We start from the raw sequence: 10,574 nt of genomic DNA, 5'->3' as shown, positions 1-10,574 counted from the left end.
TCATAACTTGTGAGCTTTTGGGTTCATTTTCCACCCTAAGTACATTCAGATTCCTTTTGTTCCTGGAATACCACTGCAAGATCACAGAAAAGTTTTCAACTTAACATTTATTGCACACTCACTGAAGGCCAATTGCCAACTCCTCAAAATACAAAGCTTAGCAACATACAACTTCATCTTGAAGGACTGCAAAGATATACCAACTGTATAAAAACAAATTTGTTTAAATATGTAGAACAGTAATTTGGGTTAGAAAAAGACAATAGAGGATTTGAGATGGATGGATACTGCAGCATAAGCAAAGGTTCAGAGGTGTAAAAATATGGCCTGCTTGAATTCTCTTTTACCTCGCCTGTTAGTCACCAGGCCCTCAGCAGTATTGTTTGCCTCTGCCACTATTTCTATTTGCCACGTTATAATTGTTGTAGCTCTTGTAGTCCTACAGCTTCTCTAGTTCACCCATCTTTCTATCCACTACAAATTAACTTTTTGGGGAGCATTTTAGCAAAGCTACTTCAGAAGCAAGAAAAGTCTAAATTGATCCAATGAGTTTTACTCACGGGAATTTATACCAAGTAAACAGGGATGCTTTCAAAATCTTACATTACTTAAGTGTTATATTAGCATAAAAAATTTAAACTTAAATGCTTAACAGGGAACTATTGGATAAATTAAAATACATTAGAAGAAATTATTAAACCATTAATTTTTCAAGGAATATTTAATAACAAGATAACATATGCTTATCTGACATGTATTTTTATGTCACTGAAGCTAAAACAAAACATCGTGGTCATTGGGTAGAAATGGGCTGCTTTATGTGTATATACTTCAGTGCAATTAAAAAAATACTGTAAGTATAATTTCAGAACTTGAGAATTTGAGTAGGTGCCAGCGTTTTCCTCCTTTTTTTCTCATATGGGAAAAGAAAATTCCTTTGAAAATCATTTGAAGCTCGGACAAAAATTCCATAGCTGTATTATCTTAGGATCACTCTGTTGAGTCTTCATGTTTCAGGTGATACATGGGAAGCTTCAATTCAACCCTTTAGAGAAGACATTCCAGCTCGCATGATTTCATCAACCAGGAGAATGTTGGTGGCAATCACAGTGCTAAGAGGGTATTAAAAAAATCAGATGATTAGATTGATATATGGATCCTACTTCAACTCAATTTCCAATTAAATTGTGCACATTACAGCCAACTAAATATTCCATTTCTCCCCTAAACACAGGCCTAGTTCCAGTTTCTATATTATTATGGGGGTTGAAGGGGAAAGGTAATTAAATAGAACATACCCAATTAAGAAAGAATGGCAATTCCCTAAAGATTATTTTGTTTTAGCTTTCCCAAACCTACCATGAGTGAAGAAGCTGCTTTTTTACACAATAGTTATCCCATACGCCGACTTCTGCTGCTACCATTGGCTCACCTGAAAAGTAACACATTATTTAAAAAAAAAAAAAAATTATTTATTTATGCATATAAGAGCTGCAATGTAGGCCAGAGGTGCAGGGTGGTGGTGGTGGTGGTGGCGGCGGCGGCGGCGAGAGGATTCAGAGACAGAGTGGAAGCAGAACATGTGGAACTACTGAAATACACTGAGAGGAGCAGTGGGTGAAACAGGAGAGGTCTGCTGTGCTATGTGGGTTAGCTCCCTGGTTGGGGATTGAACTCGTGCTGTAGTGGCTGCTGATAGTTTCAGAGTGCAAGCTTCATAGTGCAAGTTCCCCTTGTGCCACCAGGGAAGCCTGAACCCATTATTCTTAACACTACAACAGCCTAAGATCAGAAAGCTATCTAAAGGAGTAGACTACTTTGTGCTATTGCTTTGCTCATCACAAATTACTCTCACTTTCTCTAATATTAACTATGACAATCACAGTTCCCCAATTAGTCAATTTGGTACTCCAAACCCTGAGTTCTATGCACAGGATCTTTGATTAGTGGTTCATTTCTACTTGAAGACAGTGATTAAGAATGCCCTATTTGATTACTAAATATTTAAACATCTCCATTTTTCTGGACACATTCTCATTTATTACAGTACAGACTAACTTTAACTATAATCTGGCCAAAATGAGCTTACCATTATCCTCAAGAGGAGTCTACATTCTTTAGTCTCCAATTTTGTTCTCCTGATTTTACCTCACCCATATCATCTACTTCTACCCTTACAAATAGTTCTATTCTCTTACCTGTGTTCAAGTCCACACCCACAAGTTGACCTGATTCTGAATGTTCTGCTTGAACTTTAACTAGTGTTTCCTGAAGGTCAAAACCAGAGTTCTGAGCAAGAACCTAAAATAAACAATTAATATTTAAACATAGGACCTAAAAATTGACAACCTATAATAAATGATTAGTATTTCTGGTTAACAAAACACTCTTTTGAATGAAGATTGGACTAGTATTTATATTCCCCCTTCACTGAATAACTAGATGTGTTACTGATCAACTTTCTATGTATCCCACCTGGAAATACACTGGACGTAAACAATATACCCAAATGAGCACGAGACAGTGAATCATGATACTGATGATAGTTTAACTAATACAAATACAAGTGCAAGCTTGTACAACAGTGCAACACCTACACCACAAACCCTCTTAATTGTCAAATATTCAAGTCTACTTTCCAGAAGAACCAAATACATTTGGATAATGAGGGATACGTACTTAGTATTAAAAAGAAAAACCAATGAAACTTGTTATGTAAAATTCACATTAAGAGAAAACCCACATTACATTATCAAAAAGGTTTCATCAGTTGAATAGTTTCAGTGTAATTTAGGAAAGTGATTGCTATTCATACCTTGGGAATAATGAGCAATGCATCAGCAAATGCTTGAACTCCAAGTTGGGCTCTGCCCTTTACACTGGACTTATATTTAACCAGGGCTTCTGCCATTGCCACTTCCACTGCACCAGCACCTGGCACTACACAACCTGTTGGGTGGGTGGAAAAGAGAAATGCTAAGCTAACGCAAAGAAATTAAAACAGGTCAATTAAAAGAAAAAATATTAAAACACATACATAAAAGCCATTAATTTCTTAAGAATTGACTGTAATCACAGTAATTTTAATATTATATCTGAAAACAATACAAGCAACATAACAGATTTTCAGTTTAACTAGGACCTGGAAGCTCTCAGTATTAGTCCACTTACTTGTATCCACTTTTAATAAAGATATGCCATGACGAAACTTAACATACCATCAGTCATTTCAAAGGGAAAACTACTTTTGCATGGTGTCTGGCTGTGTAAATTACTGATAAAAAGAACACAGTATTCAGCCATGCCTTTTAGACCAGCAAGAAGAATACAATTAAAATAAAGATCTACCGTCATCAATAGCATTTTTAACAGCTCTCAAGCCATCTCTTATCGCATCTTTGATCTGAGTGAGTGTGTGCTTATTTGGTCCTTTGACCAGCAATGTCACAGAGCGAGGATTATTGCATTTCTCGATAAAGGTGAACTTCTCTTCTCCCTATGTGAAAGAGACATAAATTTTCAAGAATAGGATATAGCTGCATAAAATATGAACAAGAGGGATTTACGGAGAATTGATAAGCAGCCTATTTACAAGGCATTAACACTGACCACATTAAAGCAAATTATTTCTTTTGAAAAATCGTTAAGAGAAATGTGACTTTTCCATCATGTAAACTGAACAAAGCAAAATTTATTCCTAATTTGAACGAATTTTTACTACTGAAGAATTCATGACCACTGCCTCCCCCCAACAATTTTACTACTTTTGGGAAGAAAATATACTTACCAATGTATACTCATAGACAAGTCCCGCATGTCCCAAACATTCAGGATTTAGGTCATCAAAAGAATTTAGAGCTATCCCACCACAAGCAAGTGTCATCCTGAAATATATTAAAAGGTTTTGAGAAGTATGATATTTTTAGTTACACTTAAGGAAATTAGTAACTTTGTACTATTTCAGAACTAATAAAATTGTATTCTAAAATGTATTTTAACTTAAACCTTTTCATTCACCATTAACCAGCTGAAGCCTAATCTTTTTCTCCTGAGCTTCTATTCAAGCCACTCCTCTCAAGTCAGCAAGCACTTCTCTGATATAAAATCTAAAGGTGGACAAGAGCTTTTTTGTGGGTGAGCTCTTTGGGAGTTATTTCTCTGAAACACCTCGATGCTGATCCTTGCCATAGAAAAATATGTACTCTATTTTCGTGATTTAAAAATAAATATATCTCAGTCAACTTGAACAAAACATTATTCTGAGACTGCTTTTAGTCTACGGCATTAAGCTTAAAGCTGCAGTTTTCAAAAATCTATCAATGTTAATTGAAGACCAACTAATTTATCAAAATAAAAAAATAAAAGATGCAAAAATAAGTAGAGGGAAACAGGGATCAGCCCAGTGAACTTGCAAAATAAGTAAAATTCACACCACTCAAGCTATACCTTTCCATATTTCTCCTTTTCGCTCTGCGCAGAGCCACTATGCCTTCTTTAGCAAGAGCATCTAAGGAGAACGGGTCGATTCCCTGCAATAAAGGCAAAAATTTCAGTTTTCAGTATCTTTTACGTTAAGAGTAAAAATGACACACACTAGTTCACAAATCAAAATTTCTTTCTCACCTTTTGATTAATAACAACAAATCCTTTATCTGAATCACCGACAACTTTCTTTTTCAGTTCTATTATTTTTTTAACTCTATCTTCAATGAATTTTCTTTCAGCTTTTACTAGTTTCTCTCTCTCTTCTGCACTCTTGTAAAAAAAGCCAGAATTCACTTCTCTATTAAAAAAATAAAAGTAGTTACAGAAAGGGGAATTATTATCCTTACAGTAGGCAAACTGAGTCTCACAAAGTGACTTCCCCAGTCCCTTTATTCTCTATTTCATTTGTAAAGGAATATAAACTCACGTTTTTTCATATTCTAATGACACATTACAGGTGAGGATGTATGCATCTTCTACTCTTTTTTTCATATCAGGATGTCGTGCCCCATGGTCCAAAACCAGACCTCTGATTAAGCTGTTACAACACATAAAAATAATATTTATTGATGGGATATAACACAGAACAACAAATTAAAATACTGAATATGGGACTACATTGATTTTTCATACCATAAGCTTTATTTAAGTAATTTGCATAAGACTTTTGGATGAAACTAAGGTTAAGTTCAATTGTGAAAAAGTAGTACTCCAGAACATTCCAAGAACAAAACAGACAACCCTATCTATACAGAAAATTATGCAGAGGAAGTCTCAATTGGTAGGCTATCAAATTGTGATCACCTCCTCTAAAAAATTTTCTCAAATTAGGACCTCAAATTAAAAAAAATTTAATAAAGAATTCCAACAGCCCCTCCCCTCCCACACCTGGAATATTTTGTATCCAACAGTTCAATAAATGCCAAGTGAATGATAGAACTTACTTTTCAGAACTGGTCTGACCATAAACATGCCAATTTCAAGAGGAAACATTACAGAGTAAATAAAACACTATCTTGGCAATATACATTTAGTCAAAGACAAAAAGCCAAAAAACCAAAAACAGCCAAAAAGTATGTATTATAAACAACCTAAAAATCCGTGAACACGCTTCATAGCATTTTACCACCTACCTTGTATCAGTTTCAGATTTATGTTTCATTTCCATTATCTCAACCATGAAGAGGTCAATAGGTTCACCTTGTTTTTTAATGGCCAAAATGGAGTCCACAACTGCCTACAATAGAGTATAACTATTAAGTGAATTTGATTTGCATAAGTGAAGACACTACTGTTGCTACCTCTTCAGAAGTTTAAACAGACTTTTTAAAAATGAAATCTTCCCTTATAAACCTTTTGATGAAAGCTCCAATTATGTCTTTTTTTTAAAAAAGATATATTTATTTATTTATACAAGCACTGGGTACAGTCAGAACCGTGGGAGGGTGAGAGAATTCACCAGAGCCAGAGCAGGGAGCAGAACAGGCAGAATGATGAAGTACACTGCTGAGGGGACCAGCGGGCGGCAGGAGAGGTCTGCGTGCCATGTGGGACCCTCGCCCGGTGGCCGGGGATGGAACCGGTGGCGCTGCAGAGGCTGTGGCCAGCTTCGCAACCCAGCGCTCAACCGCTGTGCCACCGAGGAGGCCCTCCAATTACATCTTTATAACCTGATAGATATGTTATCTGCTTTTCTCAGTTTACTTTTTAGAAGCATAGATCAGGTTATCAAAAATAAACCTACTTATTCACAATAGTATGGTACTGCAAAGACTTCAGATTATACTCTGTAATTGGAATTGGTAAATACTGGGGTTTTCTATACAGATATACTATAGCAGACACACAGCAAATTTCATACCTACCTCTGTTAAGACATCAGCAAGCTCAGCGTGAACTTTAGTACGTAGAGATGTTCTAGCCACATCTATAAGTGTTTCCCTGTCCATGTCTTTGCTTACTTTGACTTGTTCCAAAAACTGAAGTGCTTTTTCCTTTGCAGCTTCAAATCCTTCTGTTATAATTCTGGGATGAAGACCCTGTAATTTACACATAATACCCACACATTACAAGATCACAATTGATACTGGAGTTCTTCAATTAAATGCAACTATAGTTCACGATAAAGGTAGTTTTTGAAGGGACATTCTGGATGACTTCCTACCTTTTCAAGTAAATTTAAGTAAATTAATATAATGTGCTGACTTTCTGAATACATTTAAAAGGATAAGTAGTCCTTTCAATGCAGAGGTAAAGAACAGACATTGCTCTAGCACAGAATCAAAGCCAAGAGAACTATAAAGCACACTTGGCTGTTCACTGTGCAAACCACAAGGAATAATATCAAAAACCTCCAAACTGTGTCATAACAACTTGCAGTTAACAGAACCATTATCTTTTCTACAGGTATTCTGAAATTACATCATTAATAATAAAAATAAAAGGGGAGTGAAGAGTTTATTTTCTCTTGTCCCAGAAATTCTCCCATATCAGATTAGTACTCACCGAAGTTTGTTTTAACCTTGAATAAAACCTTATTTTATTTATTTATGCACACAAGAACTGGGGTGTAGGCCAAAGCAGTGTGTGTGTGTGTGTGTAGATTCATCAGAGATAGAGTGGGGAGCAGAATAGGCATATCTACTGAAATACACTACTGAGGGGAACAGCAGGCAAGACAGGTTGAGGTCTTGATTTTCCATACCACAAGCTTTATTTAAGTTATTTGAATAAGACTTTTAGATGAAACCAAGGTTAAGTTCAACTTAACCATATGGGTTAGCAACCTGGCCGGGTATCGAACTCATGCTGCAGATAGCTTCATAGTGCTGAGACTTAACCCCTTGTGCCACCAGGGAAGCTCTAACCTTGAAACTATTTAGGGCTAAAAATGTTGTGAAATTCTTAAATTTTAAAGTTTTGGTTGTTTTTTTCCTTATAAAATTGCCCAGTCCATAACATCGTATTAATTGATGTGATAAGATAGATTTAAATCATGCATGCCATGCAAATAGATAAAAAACTTTCAGGCAAGGAATATTCCTTAAAACCTGTTCAAAAGCATAATAAATTTGTGTCAGACCAGGATAAAAGATACTAGTTCTCAAATTTAAGCCACCTGAACTTTACATTTGACTATATGGTCTCAGTTACTAATTTTTTTTTTAGATGTATTTATTTATACAAGCACTGGGTACAGTCAGAAGCGCGGGAGGGTAAGAGAATTCACCAGAGCCAGAGCAGGGAGCAGAGCAGGCAGAAGGACCAAAGCACACTGCTGAGGGGAGCAGCTGGCGGCAGGAGAGGTCTGCACGTCATGTGGGACCCTCCTCCGGTGGCCGGGGAGCAGCCGGGGATTGAACCGGCGCCCCACAGGCTGCGGGCAGCCTCACAAGTCAGAGCTCAACCGCTGCACCACCGGGGAGGCCCCCTCAGTTACTATTAACACATGAATCTATAAAAATAAATCTCAAATTACTTCCCCCACACAATAAAGTTTACAGAAACACAAGATCATGTATACTTCAGAAATGTAGAGATCCGCTTGTTTCAGCAGCTCTCCAATGATTAGGACATTGGAAGTGGTACCATCACCAGTTATGTCATCCTGGGCTGTTGCCACTTTGGCTATTAAGGAGGCTGTTGGGTGCTGAATTTGCTGAAATTAAAAAAAAAAAAATTCTTAAACTTAACATGAAGCAGCCCAAATATACCTTAAGTAAAATGTATGAAGGGTTCTTTAAGAACTATCTGCACAAATTGTTCTAGTTTTCAACTGTATTATGATTAAAATCTTACTATTAACTGATTTTGCATATCAGTTTGTGACTGTATAATTTATTTACTTCTCAGATTATCTCCACTTTATTGATGAGGAAATCTGAGGATCAGTAAAGTTTATGAGCTAAAAAAGTAACAGTAACAAATTTCAAAGGCATGCATGCCTCTTTGACAAGTCTATTTGCTTCTGTGAGACTAAGCCAGGAACCTGCTAAACTGAAAGTCTGGCAGCCTCCACTATTATCTGGCATTGACCAAAAATCCAACAAACAAAAACCCAAACTGCCCTTGTAGCAAATATCAGTTGATGCCTCATCACTATATATAGATAGGTTTGGGAAAACCAGGATGTTCTTATCTCCAATGTCACCCACAAAGTCTTAACTATAAAGGATCCCCAAAAAGGCACCTGTACTACCGCACTACTTTTTGTTTCTTTTTTCCTTTTTGGTTTTATGTCTCTTTATTTTTCTTTAATCTAGAACAATTTCCCAGCACTTCCTCTTTGGGAACACTGACAGTTCTCAGAATTCCGGGAGTCATTTAGCAGACTTCTCTCATTATCTAAATTAGCTGGTGTTTTGGCAAGAATACTACATAGGTGATACTGTACACTTCTCATTGTGTTCACTTTATAACTTCTTGTTAAATTATAAATGCCTAATGTACAAAAAAAAAGCCATATAGGTACAGCTTTTGTGACATCAATACTAGACTTTAACTCCAATTGTTCTCTTAGCGCAGGCCACAGTTTAGCCCATTATAAACAAACAAAATCTACATATTCTAGGTTAGCTATCCCTTAGTGAAAATATTTACAGATATGTAGATGTTAAAGGCATGATATATTACTATCAAAATCCTAAATTTTATTCTGAACTCAAACACAGTCAAGTCATTTTCTTTTCATAGAATTGGATTGCTAGGCTTGGGGAATTTAGAAATGACTAAAACATTGCTCCTCAAAATAATCTCATAGTTTTGATCATGGGGACTTTAAAAATGGCAAAGAATTTGATCTCTTCACCCACTGAAGATGGAGAAATGAGACGTAACAGAGGAGAACCTATGTTTTAAACAGAAACAATGGGTAACCATCCATCCTGTGGCATTTTGCCTTATTGTACCAACTGTTCTCAGTTTTCCAGAATTTACATTAGTCTCATAATTACAATCTTTTAACAAAGAATGTAACTGCAAAAGAGTAGGTATTCAAAAACAAGCCTACCAGACTCCTAGGCTCCTTGCTATAACAGCAATAGGGCTGTCAGTGCTATTACTCCTATTTCTTTTCAACTCTCCCCACTCTAAGACAGAGTATCTGCTGTGAGCTGATAAGTGCACTTTCTTTCCACCTTGGGAATGAACGTTAAAAATCTTCCTACGAATCAACGCACCACAGAAAACCAAGACATTTTTGACCTAATATAGCAGCCTCTCACCATTTCATGAAGGAGCACATTCCCATCTTTAGTAAGCTTGATATCTCCAGCACCAGACACAAGCCTGTTCAATGGACAGAAAGCAATCAATGTGACTTTTTTTTAAAGAGACCAAATTAAAGAGTCCCACAAAAACCCGGGTTTCACGTCGGTCCTAGGGGGCTGGGGGGGCCCCGGGGGTGTTCCTCTCCCGGCGGCAGCAGGAGTGGTGCAGTGCCCACCCCCTCCCTCAGAGTTCCCCTAGTCCTGCAGGTCGCTGAAGTCCCAGAGGGTGGGGTGCGCTGCGCACGCGGGCAGCTTTGTTCTCCGTGGAGACGGCATCGATCACCAGCGGTAATGGCCGGGGTGGGAAATAGGATCGAGCCGGGGGCCCAGGAGAAGAAAGGCCCCAGCAGCGAGCGCAGAGGCCCTGAAGCGGCGGGCCCCGATCGCAGGCCCGCGGGGCGCGCGGTCCCCCCCGGCCGTCCCCGCGGCCCCGCCTCACATCTTCATGGTGCCCTTAGGCCCCAAGTTGGTCCTCAGCACGTCCTGCAGTCCCCGGGCCGCGCTGATGTTGACCGCCAACGCCGCCTGGGCGCGAGCCACCTCGGCCTTGGGATTCAGGGTCTTCACGGCCGCCATTGCTGAGCCAACAGAGGAAGAGGAGGGGAGGCGGCGCGCGGAACGCCCGAAGCCGGCTCAGCGTGGCCGAGAAGAGCGATCCGGGTCTTCTGGAAAAGTCGGGCGCACCCGCCCCGCCCCCTGCGTGCCCGCGCGCCGTCGCCATTGGGCCGCAGGTCGGCCGGCGCCGCTCATTGGGCCGCGGCCGCACCGACGCCGCTCATTGGGCCGCGGCCGCACCGACGCCGCTCATTGGGCCGCGGCCGC

General features: G+C 38.9%; 1 protein-coding gene and 2 non-coding genes across 3 annotated transcripts; all 3 read right to left on the bottom strand.

Moving 5' to 3' along the window:
- Positions 1-70: 70 nt before the first annotated feature.
- CCT6A (chaperonin containing TCP1 subunit 6A) lies at positions 71-10,471 on the bottom strand. Its single transcript, XM_037506765.2, has 14 exons — positions 10,192-10,471; positions 9,708-9,771; positions 8,009-8,143; positions 6,351-6,524; positions 5,619-5,722; positions 4,913-5,023; positions 4,624-4,783; positions 4,447-4,529; positions 3,788-3,884; positions 3,349-3,496; positions 2,816-2,949; positions 2,199-2,301; positions 1,360-1,432; positions 71-1,112 (listed from the first exon to the last, which is right to left on the bottom strand). Exons 1-14 carry the CDS (start codon positions 10,326-10,328, stop codon positions 1,040-1,042), a joined length of 1,596 nt encoding a protein of 531 aa, XP_037362662.1. The 5' UTR covers positions 10,329-10,471; the 3' UTR covers positions 71-1,039.
- Positions 3,170-3,305, bottom strand: LOC119242440 (small nucleolar RNA SNORA15). The gene has a single exon (XR_005124452.1). It is a non-coding gene; the product is annotated as a small nucleolar RNA SNORA15 (small nucleolar RNA).
- Positions 6,679-6,812, bottom strand: LOC119242448 (small nucleolar RNA SNORA22). Its single transcript, XR_005124459.1, has one exon. It is a non-coding gene; the product is annotated as a small nucleolar RNA SNORA22 (small nucleolar RNA).
- Positions 10,472-10,574: the final 103 nt, after the last annotated feature.

Source organism: Talpa occidentalis, unplaced genomic scaffold (assembly GCF_014898055.3).
Source record: "Talpa occidentalis isolate TD23 unplaced genomic scaffold, MPIMG_talOcc4v2.1 talOcc4.12, whole genome shotgun sequence".
Taxonomy (NCBI): domain Eukaryota; kingdom Metazoa; phylum Chordata; class Mammalia; order Eulipotyphla; family Talpidae; genus Talpa; species Talpa occidentalis.
This window is presented reverse-complemented; position numbering and strand designations above follow the sequence as displayed.

What these genes read in the sequence shown, in the direction of transcription:
- CCT6A (XM_037506765.2), bottom strand. Translation starts at nt 10,328, where the DNA reads ATGGCGGCCGTGAAGACCCTGAATCCCAAGGCCGAGGTGGCTCGCGCC. An exon ending in TCATTAGAATATGAAAAAAC is followed by an intron (nt 4,784 to 4,912) that starts GTGAGTTTATAT and finishes TTTTTTTAATAG; the next exon opens with AGAAGTGAATTCTGGCTTTT. An exon ending in TTGTCTATGAGTATACATTG is followed by an intron (nt 3,497 to 3,787) that starts GTAAGTATATTT and finishes TCTTTCACATAG; the next exon opens with GGAGAAGAGAAGTTCACCTT.